Source organism: Sorex araneus, chromosome 5 (assembly GCF_027595985.1).
Source record: "Sorex araneus isolate mSorAra2 chromosome 5, mSorAra2.pri, whole genome shotgun sequence".
In the NCBI taxonomy this organism is placed as follows: Eukaryota; Metazoa; Chordata; class Mammalia; order Eulipotyphla; family Soricidae; genus Sorex; species Sorex araneus.
Window position 1 is genome coordinate 207,813,274 of NC_073306.1, and position 17,400 is coordinate 207,830,673.

The following is a 17,400-nucleotide window of genomic DNA, read 5'->3' on the forward strand; positions in this document are numbered from 1 at the left end:
CTTGAGTTTGAGAGTATTTTGAGGTAAACATATTGTTGGTTCTCATGGTCTTTTAAGATTTTAGGCAAACCACCCCATGAGTGGCCCTGGGTGAAATACAGATCTGGAGATACAATGTGTTGAAAACTGTTTCAGCAACGAAATTTTACCAAGTAAGTTGAGCATAGAGCTGATAACAGAATCCATAACTAATGAATTTATAAGCAGGGATAATACATGTCAGAAGGGCAGGGAGAAGAGACTGATGATTTTTAAGGAAATGAGGTATGATATCATGAAAAACTAGATTTGGATCTTAATGTCATGATAGTCAGGAAGTTGGTGATCTCAGAAAAGGCCTCTTCATAGAATGATTCTATCAGAGGCCAAACTAATTAGGTTGGCAAGACAATAGAAAGTGATGAAGTGGAGCCAAAGATATACTTAGTGAGACTTGAAGAGCAAAGAGAATAAATAATTACAGGACAGAGATTCCAAGATCTGGTTTTCTGTTCCAGGATGGATGGAATTTGAATAGGTTCATCTGATCATACTCATGACCTCATAGACTGTTTCTAGCTGTTGTTTGTGTAACTCACATATAGCACTGAATGACAGAAGGTTTCTTATTTATCTTTTTTGTTCATCTCTTAGTTTTGAGGGTGGGGAGTTTGGGATATACTCAACAGTGCTCACAGAATGCTTCTAACCCTTTGCTTTTTCAATCCTGGCTGTACTCAGGGGACCTTACATGATACGGGGGGGTCAAATGAGGGTTGATTATTTGTAAGACAAACATCTGTCTTAAACTATCTCTCCAATTCAACAGAAGGATATTTAGATTTTTTCCTTGTTTTTTTTCTCTCTCTTTCGCAGCTGACCACATAGATAATAAATTCATTAGAGTATTTTAATTCTCAGTCCAAATAAAAATTTAGATTTGGGTAATCCTTTATGGCATCACTCACACACTTCCAGACAAGACTGCCTCATATACCCTTGTCACCCAAAAATTTCAGGAATTAATGGCTTGTCAGGGAGTGTAAAATGTAAAACCATACGGGGAAATTCAGTGGAAAAGACTGGGACCGTTTGCATGACTTGTGCCACAGGAAAAATCCATGTTAATCATTTGCTAAACAATGTGTTCCTTTTCCCATGTTGTGGATTGGGAATACTCATGACCTTTGTCCTTTTCTGTTAATTTTAAATTTTGAAGTTGTTATGCCCCCTCAAAGTGATACAGTTTTTTTTTTAATGTTTATTTTAGGCAACTAAAGTCTATAATGCATACTGTTACTGTTAGGGTTTCCTGCATGAATCATTCCAGTACCACACCCTCCACTAGAGTGTCCTCTTCCCTCACCATTTTCCCACCAGTACCACCTTCCAAACTCCCCCTCCCCCCGCCACTCCCCCAGTGGAAGCTTCCTGCCGAACACCCATTCTCACACTCTTTGCTCCTATTACCTTTGGACATCTGCTTCTACTACTATGTGTCTTTATATTCCAGATCATGGTTGTCTGTCCCTCTCTCCTCATGACTAACTTCACTGGGTTTAATATTCTCCAGATCCATCCACCTGGCAGAAAATTGCATGATTTCCTATTTTCTCACACCTACTAGTATTCCATTGTATATATGTACCGTGATTTCCAATCATCTGTTCTTGGGCATGTGGCTTGTTTCTGAACTTTGTCTGTTAGGAATAGTTCTGCAGTGAACATAGGAGGGCAAATGTCATTTTGGAATAGAGTTTTGGGGCCCTTGAGCCAATAAATGAAGTGTCATATAGGAGCTCATTTCCTAGCTTTTAGAGACGTGTCCATATTGTTTTCCCAAAGAGCTGGACCAGTCAACAATAAATGAGAGCCTAATTTTTCTCAAATTCACACCAACACTGGTTGTTTTTGCTTGTTGTGTCATACACCGGTCTCACTAGTCTCATTGTTGTTTTGATTTGCATTCCCCTGATGGTGAAGAGCACTTTTCCCCTCTATCTTTTGGCCGTATGAGTGTCTTGAGAAAGTCTCTCTTGATCTCTTCCCCGCACTGTTTGAGGGGATTGGTTACTTTTGTCTTGTAAAGTTCTGCCAATGCTTTTTTTTTTATCTTGACTACTAATCCTTCATTTGATAAGTGGTGGGTAAACATTCATGCCCATTTGGTGGGTTGTCTTTTTATTCCAGCCATCATTTTGGTTTTTCATGCGTGTGGTACAGAAGTGTCTTAGTTTGCTGTGGTGCCATTTGTTTATTTCTGCTTCAATTAACTTGGTTAATGGCTTTAAATCATTGAAGGTGCCTCTAGACTCAGTATCATGCAGCATTCTACATATATTTTCCTCAATGTAATTTATGGATCAGATCTGATGTTATGGATCAGATTTAATGTTATGGATCAGATGTAATCTAATGGATCAGATCTTTAGTTTGTTTTTATTTTACTTTCGTCCATGCTGTTAGAAAGGAGTCTGAGGTAACTTCCTGCACATACATGTTTGTGCACTTAACACACAAAATTCTCATTCAGGAGTTAATTCACACATACCCACTATAAGCCAGATATATTTACATTCTATTCTTAAGACTATAAGTAGTTCCTAACTTTTGGCAAAACTAGATTTTGAAGAAAACTGTTACTTCCCTACAGGAATTTCTAAACCTATGTATGCATTCCTACCTTTACCTCTTTGCATATTATATTGGTAGATAAAGTTCTTTACCTAGTGGAAATTGTTTATTCGAGCAAGTTGTGCTCTAATTAAATCTTTCCCCTTTTTGCTGCTCTCCCCGCAAATTTCAGGCAGGGTTCCAAGCAAGCGGCCATGATGAACTGGAAGTCTACTCTTGGCTAAGGTGCCCACATGAGCACCTAGGTCAGAGGGGGCTCTGCTCAGTTTTATAAGTGTGCCGGAAGTAGAACTCTGCCCCCAAATTTATATTTTTGCAACAGAAATCAGAATTCCAAATTTGATGATAGAAAAGAGGTCAGAAATATAGCAAAAGCTTTTTTCTTTCTCCATAGCTTAGTTCCCACTCGTGCGAACTAAGTTCTGCACCCAACTATCTATTGGGTGCAGAAATTCTACAATGAATCCCCAAAACTCTGAAGTCTCCAATAGCCTCGATCAAATCAGGGCTCCACGCATATACTAGTGTGACGTTCAAGTTTCTTAACTTTTAAATTATACAGTCTCCTCCTCTGTAAATTGGGAGTGATGATGGTAGCTACTAAATAGACTACTGTGAATTTTAAATACCATAAATGCAGATATGCTTATTATATTCATACCTGGGAGAAGTAAACACAGCTTTGCTATTACCTACCATTTTTGGAGGTGGGCATGTCCCAAGTGGTGCTTAAGGGGTTCCTGGGGCACCTTCCAGTGCTGTTCAGACCCTATGGTGCCTGGGAGGGAGCAGTCAGCTTGGAGGATGCCAAGGCTATAACAGGAGAAAGGAGATGTTGACAACCGAATTGGGGTTGGCTGCATGCTATGTGTAAGCCTTAACCTCTGTGCTATCCCTTCAGTTCTTATTATCACTCCCTGTTTTTTGTTTTATTTTGTTGGGGGCCATACCCAGCTCTGCTCAGAGCTTACTTCTGGTTCTGTGCTCAGAGAATCACTCCTGGCTGGACTCGGGGTACAATAGAGGGTGCTGGGGATTCCACCTGTTTGGTCACAGACAAGGCAAGTCCCTACACGCTGTACTATCTCTCCAGTTCCTTATCACTTTTTGAGAGAACAGAAAAGATCCTAGATTTTACTTATTTTTATAATTTACTGCTATTTTAAAAAATACATTATGAATAAACATGATAATTATGATTAAATAAAGATGTAATTATGAATGGTAACAGTTTGGAAGCAGAGTAAATCTGAGTGTAGAGTTCTATTATAGCTTTGTGTAATGTTGAGCTCTCTTAATGTTGTACAACTAAACTTGGGTGACTTATTTAAGATCTCTACCAATTTCATAAATTATAAAATTGCTCCTATATTCTACTTTGGAAAGGCTTAACATACAAATGTGTAAATGTAAAACATGGGGGAAAGAGTGATCAAAAGTTCCAGTCATGTCTTTTTCTTGCATTCTGTAATCAGTCATTCTTTGGGAACCAGAAGATTTTCTGGGACATGGGAGAAATCTTAGAATTGGTGAGAAAAGGAAATGTGGGTGTGACTATCTGGAACCCCACCCCCTAACTGAGGACTGGCTCATTCCAAAATCCTTGAGCCAAGTTAAACAGACCTGTTTGGGGATTCTCAGTCTTCACTGCTGTTAAAGAATGTCATTTTCTAATTCTGTTTGCTCTGTTCTTGAATATTAATACTAGATCATTCAAAAGATTTTGTCCCTAAAAGGAATAAATGAATTTTGATTAAGTGCTAGACCTAATATCAACTCTAGATCAGTTTGTCTTTTTGTTATGTTATCATTTCTCCCTGAATTAAGAATATTCTCCTTGGTAGCAAGTATTTGCTACTTGGGATTTGGTGATTTTGCTTTATGAATCCATAATTTAAATGGTTTTAAAGATGGGAGACTGGATCGCCTCTTCTTTTATGATCAAATCCTTACAATTTGGGAATTTGGGTTTTGAAATAGTTGCCCAAACGCATGGGAGTTCTTTCAGAATATAAACATGCAACTCTTGTTTTCTTTCTTCTTGTTATGGAGAAGAGCTCACTGACTTCCTGTCAAAGAAGCCAAACTCTACAGCACTGGATTTTATGCGAAATGTTTTATTGAGTAATTGAAAAGCAAGTCCACAGACATGGCTCAAATCCATCTCACTGAGGGTGAGATGTGGGAGGCAGTAGCAGGGTGTGGGTAGTTTATGAGGTAGGAGATAAGATAAATATGGGCAATCCTGGAAAAAAAAGTGATTTGGAGAAAGCTGATTGCAGAACTCTGAGTCAGTCTATATAAGGTGAACTGGCCAGATCCTCGCATGGGACTTGTGGCTGTGGAATGAGCTCTGGCCAGACCAGTAGAGTCTTAGCTGTGCAGACCTGTTGAATTTGGTTTCCCTGGAGACTGGAAGCACTTGCAAGACTCCCTGTTACCATCATAGGCACTCTGGCTCTGACAACAACATAGGCAAAAACGTTTGTTTCAGGGCTGGAGCAATGGCATAGCGGGTAGGGCATTTGCCTTGCACGTGGCCGACCCGGCTTCAATTCCCAGTATCCCATATGGTACCCTGAGCGCCGCCAAGGGGTGACTCCTGAGTGCATGAGCCAGGAGTAACCCCTGTGCATCGCCGGGTGAGACCCAAAAAGGCAAAAAAAAAAACAAACCACGTTTGTTTCTATTTAAACTAGTTTTAGGTAGTTCTCATCTACCTATTTTGTGAAACATACCGAACCATTGAAACAGTTTATTGGGTGCAGAACTAAAGCACAGCGGGTAAGGTCTGAGCCTCGCATGCAAGTCGCTGAGCAGGGTTTAATCCCACGCCACACACGGTTTCCCAAGCCAAGCCCGAACTCATCCCTGAGTCCAGAGCCAGGAGCGAGTCCTGAGAAGCACCAGGTGTGATCCCCAACCAAAAGAACAAAAGCCGGCCCTCCCCCAAATAAGCCACATATTGATACTTATCCCATCTGGGAATGCTGGAGTCATATTTGCCTTTACTCCGCCCACCTAAGTTTTCTATTGAATTAATCATCTTGCAAGCTAATACTGAAAGTAAATGTATTTTAAAGATACTGATATTACCCAGAGTGAATAGAGGAATTGTTCAGCAGCCCGAATGCCTGGGCGGAGGGTTTCTTGCTTTAGGTATTTTATATTCCTGTTTTTTTTAAAGCTAGTTGTATTGCTTTACCTTTCTAAAGCCTGTCCTCTCCAGCCTCTTGCCTCAGTAGATGCTCCTCGCTCTTGTTACAGTTCCTTACTCTTGTTACAGTTCCTCACTCTTGTTACACAGTTCCTCAGTCTTGGTACATCCCAGCATTGTTTTGGGTGGGGAGGACCAGCCTGGTTACATAGTTCCTCACTCTTGTTACATCCCACCAGTGTGTTGGTTGGGGACGACCGACCCCATTACACAGTTCCTCACTCTTCCCTTTCTTATGACCAGCTCCATTTAGTATGCATCAGATTCCAGTGACTGTGATGGGTTCCAGATCTTTCCCCACCCCCCACTGTTGGTGTTTACTCTCTCTAGGGGCTGACTGGAGACAGGCTTGCCTGGGATTCTGGGGAAGGAGGGAAGGAGTCCCGGCCTTTCTGAGTATGGGCAGTCTTCTCTTTGCAGAAACAGAAGTCTATGACAGAGAGAAAGAGAGTGCTGGTGTGTGTGTATGTGTGTGTGTGTGTGTGTGTGTGTGTGCACGTGTGTGTGTGTGCGTGTGTGTGTTTGTGTGTGTGTGTGCGTGTGTGTGTGTGTGTGTGTGTGTGTGTGTGTGTGTGTGTGTGTTGAGGGCTGGGTACTTATCATTCTGTGCCTGAAAATCGCTGCTTTTCAGAGGCTAGTCGAAGCGCCTGGTCTCCGATGCCCTTCACTCCTCTGTGAGACGCGCCTGGACCCTGACAGATGAGTGACCCTAGAGGCCACCCTTTTTGGCCTGGTTTTTTTCCCACTTTTTTTTTTTGGTCACACCAGCGATGCTCAGGGGTTACTCCTGGCTCTGTGCTCAGGAATGGTGCTTGGGGGACCATATGGGATGCCGGGGATTGAACCCGCGTTGGCCATGTGCAAGGTAAGAGCCCCACCCGCTGTGCTATCGCTCTGCCCCAAGGCAGGCCCCTCTTGCTCGTCAGTCTGCGCCTGCTTCCTCTAAGCAGCTGACTTCTTACTTCAGGAGCAGCAGAGCCCTTTAGCAACCTGCTCTCCAAAATTCACTTCTTCAGTCATCAGTCCGATGTGAGATGTAGGCTATCCAGAGTTTGTCATTTAGTTTGCTTTTTCTTTGTTATCAGCACTTCTTTTCCTGATGTGGCCTATATGTCATATTTTTATGAGGATGCCCCTATCAAGATCTTTTGATATTTTTAATAAAACTCACCAAAATGTGTTACTATTTTTTAAATTATAGCCCATGGCAGGGCCTGGCAAGCTACCCGTGGCGTATTCGATATGCCAAAAACAGTAACAAGTCTCACAATGGAGACATTACTGGTGCCCGCTCGAGAAATCGATGAACAACAGGACGACAGTGCTACAGTGCTAAGTCATAGCCACAGGCTGGCAATTTTAGGTGAGAAGGGGTAAAATGCACGTTCCTCTCCAGGAAAATCATTGTGATTCTGCCATCATAATTTGGGTGAGGCACTACTTCATAATTAAGACTTTTCCCTTTCAGATGAATGAATGGAATTTTGTTGGTTTCAACCAAATAAATTGAGGTTTTTAAAGGGATGAAACTGTCAAAACTATATTCGGTGTATAATTTGCCTAGTTAATGGTTGTATGGCTTCATCACTTGAAAACACACAGTAAGGAAGAAAATGAAGTCTTTAAACTCGGTGAAATTTAGGCATAAAGTTAAAACAGGAACAAGGTTATGTGTGCAGAATGTTTCTGCTTTTAAGCTTTTTAAGAGAAGGGAAGATTTTGTTATTGTTTTGGGGTTTTGTTTGTTTTTGCTGTTTGTTGTTGGTTTTGGACCATATCCTGTGATGTTCAGGGGTTACTACTGGTTCTGCATTTACTCCTGGCAGTGCTCAGGAGACCATCTGGGATGCTGGGGTTAGAACCCAGGTCAGCTGCATGCAACCAAGCACCTTACCTGCTGTATTATCTCTCCAGCCTAGGAAAGAAGCTCTTTCAGAAAGAAGGGGGAAAGCTAAAATAACATTAGTATGGGTTTATTGAGTGGGTATCTCACATTTCATATTTTTGTTTTGGTTTTGTGCTAAATATAGAACATAGGGGGGCACTAAAAGATAACCCCTTTTCATTTTGAAGATTGAATAGAATGTGTGGTCTCCTTATAAGGCGAAATGCCCTGTGCACGCTTGTTAGCCTTCAGCCCATAGCTTTGGTACTGAATTTTATCAGAAAGCACCCAAGGAGGAAAATATGCGTTTCTCACATTCACTGTGACCCTCTCCTTCTCCAGGCATCTTTGGACAGAAGCTGGAGGACACTGTCCGGTATGAAAAGAGATACGGAAACCGCCTGGCCCCCATGCTGGTGGAGCAGTGCGTGGGCTTCATCCGACAAAGGGGGCTCAAGGAAGAGGGTCTCTTCCGGCTGCCGGGCCAGGCGAACCTCGTGAAGGAGCTCCAGGATGCCTTCGACTGTGGCGAAAAGCCAGCGTTTGACAGGTAGAGTACCAAATGTTCCTGGGCGTCCTTTCCCACGCACCCCAACTCAGTGGGAAGCACGGTGGGGTTGCCACAGCGCAGTGCTGCAGTGCTACCCAGCCTTTACTCGGGCTCACTCCTGCTTCTGTGCTCAGGGATCACTCCTTTTTTTTTATTCTGGATATTTTTATAGGAACTGCATTGAATCTGTGTATTGTTTTGAGTAGGAGCGTCATTTTTATTTTTATTTTTTAAATTTATTTATTTTTAATTAGTGAATCACCGTAAGGGTACAGTTACAGATTTATACATTTTTGTGCTCATGTTTCCCTCATACAAAGTTCAAGAACCCATCCCTTCACTAGTGCCCATTCTCCACCACCGGTAAACCCAGCATCCCTCCTATCCCCCTCAATCCCATCTCCCCACACCCCACCCTGCCACTGTGGCAGGGTATTCCCTTTTGTTCTCTCTAATTAGGTGTTGTGGTTTGCAATAGAGGTGTTGAGTGGCCACTGTGTTCAGTCTCTAGCCTACATTCAGCACGCAACACCCTTCCCCCCCCCACCCCGCATGGCCTCCAACCGCATTATACTTGGTGATCAGGGATCACTCCTGGTGGGGCTCAGGGTGCCAGGAATCAAATTCGGGTCGGTTGCACGCAAGGCAAGTTCCCTATTATTGCTCCAGCACCTCACAGTCTAAGAGATCTCTGTGTTGTGCCTTGTTTCTTTGCTTCCATGATTTACGTTTCGTGCCTGAGTGAAACCATAGTCATTCTCACTTTCTGCCTTCATTTGCCTAGTGTAATCTTCACATGCTCTATTCCTGCTGTTGTCCAAAGAAAAGCAAGAAAAACAGACAGAAAAGGAAAAACATATGGACTCATTTTCTTATAGTATCTTTGACGAGTTTTGTTATCAGAGAAATTCTGACCTCAAAATAGGTTGGAAAGTATCCCAGGAAATTGTTCTTTCAGTGGTAGTTGCTCTTTGAGGAGCCCTATAAAGATTTTACCTTTTGCACACAACTTGGGATTTAGCTGAAGATGGAAGAAAATACTTACGTATATTTTATTATATTGTCATTCCTTTCCTTCTCTCCGTTAGTCGGTATCACAAGCTAACGTGATGGGATCTTCACAGTTTGGCCACTGTGAGATAGTTACAAGCTTTCATGTTTGGGTTACAATCACACAATGACCAAACACCCATCCCTCCACCAGTGCACATTCCCCCCACCAATATCTCTGGTATACCCCCCTTTCCCACCCTCCCCCTGCCTCCATGGCAGACAATATTCCCCATACTCTCTCTTTCACAGTTCCTTCCTTCCGCCTCTTTTGTTGTGCTATGAAGAAGGTCACACACATTTGTTTGCCCCACCCAGCTGTGACCTCAGACACATTATAACATTGTGTATGTTTTATGCTAAAAAGAATATATAAAGGAAATATAAATATTTCAATTTAGCCTAGAGAGTTCATAATATTTTTTTAGTACAAGTAAGTCAGTATGTAAGAGATTTAGACCTTTAGATATATCAAAACACAGAGATCTACCTAACTAAATGAATAGAATTTGTTTTGATATTCTGACTGTTCCCATCAATACATCATGAACAAATTCTTATTTGTTCTTATAAAAACAAATTTATAAAATTTGTTAATCTTATAAATCTTACAAATTTAGAATATTATAATCTTATAATGATTTATAAGATTATAAATTATAATTTATAAATTTAAATTATAAATTTAATTTAAATTATAATCATTTAAATTATTATTATTTTAATTATTATCATTTAAATTAAATATAATTTAATTTAAATATAAATTAATCATTCATAATTAACTTATAGGTATAAATTTATAATTATAATTATAAAAATACCAAATTTATAATTTATAATTATATCATTTCCACATCATGATTCCAAGGAGTATATACTCATCAGTACATTGTAGTATATCCTTCTGCCTTGATAGGTTTCAATATTTTACAGACTTTAGTTGGGTGCTAATAGGCACCTGCTCATAAACCCACATGAGCTTTTGAAGCTCTCCATTTGGTGTACAGATGATTATATTTATCACTTGAATGAGACAAAGTGTTTCTTATGATGGTGGGAAAATAATAGATGCTTTGAAAAATAAATCAGAACCAACATCATTTGAATTTAGAGATTACAAATGTATGCACCAGATTTTATTAAATTGGCACTTTCTCTTCTCCTTTAATTATAGTAAATGTTTTTTTCCAATTCTGAGATTTGAGTTTGAGGCTTGGATGCATGCATGACTCAATGTTCCTACAGTTAGATTCCCCACAGGCTGCTTGACCAAAGTGGGTTTGGTGAGAAAGGACATTCTCATTGACCTGGAAGAACTTGTGTTTTTATCAGTTTATGTCAACTGTAAAAAAGAAAAAAACAGACATCACCATTTTTCAGCATTCTTTTATGAATTCCTTCTGTTTAGGAATGAAAGCAAATGAAAGTATAATGTTTTATTTTAAACATCCCCACAGTGATGGAACAAAAAAAAATACCAAATGTGTATAATCCAATTAGAGACAAGTATTATTGAGTTCCCAAAGTTTTCCAGATGGCATCACTCTTAGAGAAGATACATTTTGGAAGAGCTGGGAAGGTAGGATCAAGCATGGGGGATGAACGTTCCCTTCAGCTCATGAACGCCTGGGACTCAAGGCTGTATGAAGACAGTGATTTCCTGTGTTCTAAGAACATGGCAAAACAGCTGTCCTGGCTATTTCAGCTGCTACCCACATGTTCTTCATTCTGTCTTGCCCTTCATTTTCCTCCTTTCCCCTTCTGTTTAGTTTTTATTTGGGTCACTAAATTAGGATCACTAAACAAACTACAAGTTTAAGTGTCTGCAGATACAAAATGAAAAAGAAAGGGGAAAAAAAAACACATGAATTCTAGAAGACAGAAAAGCCAGCCACATATTTTAATTTAATCCTGATGTAACTCTGTAGCTTTGAACATTACTGACTTAAGTTCCACAGTGTGGATTTGAATGTTGGTGATTTTGTAAATTTCTATAGGCTTTATGAAAAATGGTATGCATATTTTTCTAAAAATTCAAAAGTAGAAGTTCTAGATGATCCAGTTATCCTGTCTTAGATAAGTAGCCAAAGAAGGCAAAAACACCAAGAGAAGGGCTGCATGGACAGCCGTGTTTATCGCAGGGCTGTTTACTACAGCCCAAAGTTGGGAATGACCTAAGTGCCTGCTGACAAATGATTGGAAAAGGAGATGTGGAGCAATGCACAATGGAAACTACTCAGCTGTAAAAATGATGAAAGTTTGCCGTTCACAGCAACAGAGAGAGATCTAGAATGTTCCATGGCTAATGAAGTCTGTTGGAGGAAAAACACAATTCTGAACCCTATGCTTCTTTATATAAGAAACCAAATAAATGGATAAGCAAAAAATACATTTTCAGGCTTCAAGGCCATATTGGCGGTTAGTAGAAAGGTTAGGGGAAAAGGCACAGGGGGCAGTTGGATAAAAGGGGTCAATTTTGTGATAAAAATAAAATTGCATTTTAGTGATGAACTTAAAGTTGTGTATGAAGATGTTGGCTTATAATAATGCACATCTAATGCTAACGTTATGTTACTTATAAATATGCCATCACCACTGAGGACTCAGATTCACCTGCAAACTACTTCAATGACTGAAGTGTTCATGGAAACTAATTCTGGAAGGCAAAGAGAGAGTGTGTGGGCAATGATAGAAAGAAATTAATTGCTGTGTATTCAGTTTCAGACTTGCAAAAAAATAAACATTTTATAGGGATGTTAAAAACTGTTGGTGTAAAATAATGACACCATTTTATTTCACTCTCCAGACATTTAGATCTTTTTTAAGATGCAAATGTTCTGCTCACCAAAGCAATTCTCAATGCATTTCTCTGTCATAGATTTCACATTTGATAAGAGTGTTGTTCTGTGAGCATGTGTCATTCAAAATACTTGTTCATCTTTAATTCTGTAATTTGTTTCTAGGAGCAGTTGTTTTCAAATGTGTGAGATATTTAACTTCCAGTAAAAGTTGCTTTGATTACCAAAGGAGGGGACACTATAAGACTTTCAGTACCAGTTTGTATAAGAATAACCTAAAGGGGGGGCCAGAGTGATAGCACAGCGGGTAGGGCATTTGCCTTGCACGCGGCCGACCCAGGTTCGACCCCAAGCACCGCCAAGAGTAATTCCTGAGTGCAGAGCCAGGAGTGACCCTGAGCATCGCTGGGTGTGACCCAAAACAGAAAAAAAAAGAATAACCTAAAGAATAACGTCCAGATCCAGATACCCAGATGCTACTGGTTGTAGCATTTGAAGTTTCTGATTTGAAGTTTTATGATGTCTAAAAAATCTGCATTTTCAACAAACCCTTATTCTTATACAAATCCTAATTCTTATATACGTGGTTCTCAAACCATAATTTAAGGATGCTGGCCAGACAGTTGGCTGTGAGAGAGTGGGGCAAAAGGAAAATGTTCACTTAAAGCGATGTGTCTCTCATCCGAGATGGGGAAAAAAGTCATCCTCAACGCATTATGAGCCACATGCTAATTTGGACTAACCTAGGCAGATGTGAAGCAATTGTGAGAGATAACTTATTTGCTGGGATACACAGCTGCTCTTTAAGAGTCATCATTTCCTCTCTTCTGAAAAGGACCTGAAATTTTAGAATTGCCTGAGAAGCACATCTCTGCATTTCATGTTTAACTCCGCTGAAAATTTGAATATTGGGAGTTCAGGAGAAAACAGTGCAGTTCTAGAGCCTTTGTGTCATAGTATGAAGAGAAAATGTGAGGTTCATACTTGGTAGAGGATAGTGAAGGCCTACAAATAGGTAAAGGATTGGCAACGCAAATAACATAGCTAGTAGCTTGCCTAAGCCTTCCCCACTCTTCTGTCCCATTCTGCCTACATTTCCAGTGCTTCTGTTTGTCTCAGCCCAAGTGAGGAACAATCCCACCAGTCCTGACCAGCTGCCTAGCGATAGTCAATTTTAGTAAATTTGTTAAATTTCACAAACCTATTTGTGATGAAATCACTAGGTATTTCATGATAGCTTGATGAGATTTGGAATCCACTTGTCTGAGAGTTCTTTCCCATTTTCTCTCATTCACATACTACCAAAATGATTTTAATACTACTTATATAACACCGGCATCAGATGTACTGATATTTATTAAATGTGTAAAAAGTTTCTTTGTCAAACTTCTTGTAAAAAGGACTTTCTATCATTGCTATGAGGCGGAAACCAGTAAGAGTTGCCATAAGGAAGAGTCATGAAGTTCTCAGTTCATTCACACAAAGCATGTTACTAATGCCTACTAAATTTCCTGCTTGTGGTAGATCTAAGGTTTTCAAATTTTCCCCCTCACTTTATAAAACTGGAGATAGGCAAATGCTGGTACCATGTTGACACCTCTCTCATTTCCAATTGCTACTTCATGTTGGATTCAACTAGGAGAACTGAAAGATAATTGGGAAAAAGTCAAATGTTCCTTTCATGTGATTGAACATCTTTCATATTATGTGGCACTAACTTGGAAAAGCCACTAGTTTGGGAAATAGAACACCCAGCACAGAGCTGAAATGTGTGATTTAATAATTAAATCAAATTATTAATTAATTTAGTAATTAAAATATTGTTTATTTTTATTATCTATAAAATATTATCTATAAAATTATTATCTATAAGTTTATTTTATTATCTATTTTATTTTACTATCTCTCTGGTCCTGGAAACCCTTTTATGTTGTAATGAAAGACAGTTAAAGAGTTCAGAGAATGATCAGTTTTGTAAATTGATAATTACAATTATCAACTGTACTAATTAATTTAGTCACTAAATTAAATTATTTTAATTTTATTTAAAATAATTGAAAATATTGTTTATTTAAATTATTATTTAATTTTAATAATTGATTTAATTATTACTTAAATTTAGTAAATCAATTTACTACCTGAAATGCTTAGCTTCTCATCAAATTTTAGTGAAAGGATACATCTCCAAAAGGTACCATAAAACCCCCATAGACCTGACCACAATATGAAAACTTAATGATCTCTGAGCACAAAAACCGGGTATGTGAAAAGTGCTCACGTTTGGGGACTATATGCAGTGCCAGGGTTCAAGGTCCGGTGGGTCAGCTGCAGGGCAGGCTACCTGCCCACTATACAATCTCTCCCACTCTGAAGATGCCTAATTCCCAGTACAATTTTATTTGTCTCTTTTTCTTTCTATTTACATGGGTTAGAATATTAATATTAAAAACATCTAAATGTGTGGAACAAGTAATTTTCGCACAAGGAACACGACTGCATTTCAGTATGAGATCAATAATAAATGTGTAGAATGTATAACTGGATTCTTTTGTCATTTTAACTTGTTTAGGGTTCATTTCACTTCTTTCCTTTTTTTTAATTAACGTATGGTGATTTACACAAATATTAACAGAGAATTCTTTTAAGGCATTTTATCTCTCTCAAGTCAGTGTGAGTACAATACACACAGACACACAGACACATACACACATGTATATACATTAGTCAAACTTCCCCCCCTTTTTTTTTTGATGGGGGTATACCCGGCAGTGCTCAGGGCTTATTGCTGGCTCTGCACTCGGATCATTCCTGACGGGGTTTGGAGGACCATGTGGTGTGCCGGGGATCACTCCAGGCTCTGCTGCATTAGGCAAGAGCCCTCCCTACTCGCTCTCTCTCTGGCCCTGGGAACCCTTTTATGTTGTAATAAAAGACAGTTAAAGAGTTAAGAGAAGGATCAATTTTGTGAGAACCTGAACAATTTCATATTTTAGTATTGATTAGTAGATTTCTCTATATATCCCAGAAAATCTTTACAAGTGCGAGCACATCTTAGAGAGTCAACAGTATAAAACTCTAAAAATCTCGATTGACTTATCTCTTTCACAAAACATAAATTTTTGCTCTTCATTGATTTGACTGGAAGAAAATAAGTTTTGTAGGAAATGAGGTTTATATGCTTTATGGGTCATCCCCAAATCAGATCATCCAATGTTATTTTAAAGTTGCAACATCTATCAAAGGATGGGCTGGAGCGATAGCACAACTGTTGGGCATTCACCTTTCACGCAGCCGACCGGAGTTCGATTCCTCTGCCCCTCTCGGAGAGCCCGGCAAGCTACCGAGAGTATCCTGCCCGCACGGCAGAGCCTGGCAAGCTACCGTGCATATTGGATATGCCAAAAACAGTAACAATAAGTCTCTCAATGAGAGACGTTACTGGTGCCCGCTCGAACAAATCGATGAGCAGCGGGATAACAGTGACAGTGATGAAAGGATATGGATAATATGTGGTGGGGGTCACATTAAATATACATATGTATTAGTAAGATGTATTTATATAGTAACATGAAATATATGTTATGTATTAGCTAGTTGAATTTTTATTCAGTCTTTATAAGCCAAGAAATTATTTGTGAAAAAAATTGTCTATATCTTTTCAAAAATACTGTGTAAGAGCCAGGAATAGACACAGTCTGTAGGATGTACATACACTTTTCATGCGGCCAACTTGGGTTCTATCTCCAGAACTGTATGTGGTCCCCTCGGGACTATCTAAGAGTGATCCTTGAGCACGGTTTCAGGAGTAAGCCCTGAGCACTCCTGGGTGGGGTCCAAATGTCCCAAAAGCAAACAAAGTAAAACAGAACTATATTAATATATAAGAATGTTTATGGGCCTTAAGTGCTATTAGAGAAAAAAATAATATTTTTAGTATAATTTAATGTTAAGCTTCTGGTTAAAAAGCAAAACCAAAAATACTTATCTAGTGCAGTCAAAAAGTGGAAAATAACTTTTAGAGATTGTGCATCCATTTGCTCATTGAACCAGAACTTAATATTCTTAATTTTTCTCCATATCAGTGAAATTCAAAATGTTAAATCATGCTCTGCTATGATTTTAAATTTTATTATTTTATGTTTACATACTTTAATGGGATTTGTTAATAAATTTGTATTAAAATCTGAAATGGAGTGATAACACAGCGGGTAGGGCATTTGCCTTGCATGCGGTCAACCCGGGTTTGATTCCTCCGTCTCTCTCGGAGAGTCCGGCAAGGTACTGAGAGTATCCCACCTGCACGGCAGAGGTTGGCAAGCTACCCGTGGCATATTCAATATGCCAAAATCAGTAACAAGTCTCACAATGGAGACGTTACTGGTGCCCACTTGAGCAAATCAATGAACAACGGAATGACAGTGATACAATGCTGCAGTATAATTTACCTCTAAATATCAGAATGCCAGTAGTGCTCCTTTAGGAAACTCCTTGCTCATGTAATTAGAAATATCAAAATCAATCTTGAATATCTGATGGCAATTACATAATTTTTATTCCTGAAAGTCCATGCATTGATTTTAATGAAGGCTAAAACTAAGCAAATACCAAAATAATTTTAAAGTAGCTAAGCGTAGTCATAATGTCTCCAGCTTGCCAAGCCAAGTTTATCACTTACATGTTAAAATTTGAAAAACGTGAGAAACTCAAATTACAACCAATGGTACTTCAAGTTTTGGGCACAGCTGAAGGTAAAAAGGGCTATGTGATAAAATCTTGGAGATATGAATTAAACTGATATAAGACTATGGAAACAGATAGAGTCATGTAAACCCTCCATGAAAGAATACTTATGCCTCTGTACATCTGAAGTTAAATGTCAGAAAATACAGCATATTTCATGTCACTGTCATTGTCACTGTCATCCTGCTGCTCATTGATTTGTTTGAGCGGGCACCAGTAAAGTCTCTCAAGCAATAAAAAATAGCTCACATTTTAGATAATTTAATTGAATAATTGCATGATCATCATATACTTAGAAACTATATTTCTTCTAGTAATCTTTATTTCTATACCAATATTGGGGAAAATGTGAGGTGAACAAGAAGGAACTTAGCTTACTCTTTCCAACTATAGTCACAAAATCTATAGACCTATTTGTTAAATAGACAGGAGAGCTATTTGTTCAGCACAATTTTTAATTTTCTGCAATAAATATTTACATTATTCTGAATAGTTTTTATATTCACCTGAAATGGATGATAAGCATTTATATGAGCCTTCCAAT

The 17,400-nt window shown here is 39.0% G+C and overlaps 1 protein-coding gene across 4 annotated transcripts in view; it reads left to right on the plus strand.

Annotated features, from left to right (window-relative positions):
• Positions 1–17,400, plus strand: part of ARHGAP24 (Rho GTPase activating protein 24) — a 693,477-nt gene that overhangs the window by 643,382 nt on the left and 32,695 nt on the right. For all 4 annotated transcript variants that reach the window (XM_055139840.1, XM_055139841.1, XM_055139844.1 and 1 more), the window contains one exon: positions 8,058–8,265. In XM_055139840.1, coding sequence (XP_054995815.1) covers positions 8,058–8,265 — 208 coding nt within the window. The remainder of the gene's footprint in view (positions 1–8,057; positions 8,266–17,400) is intronic.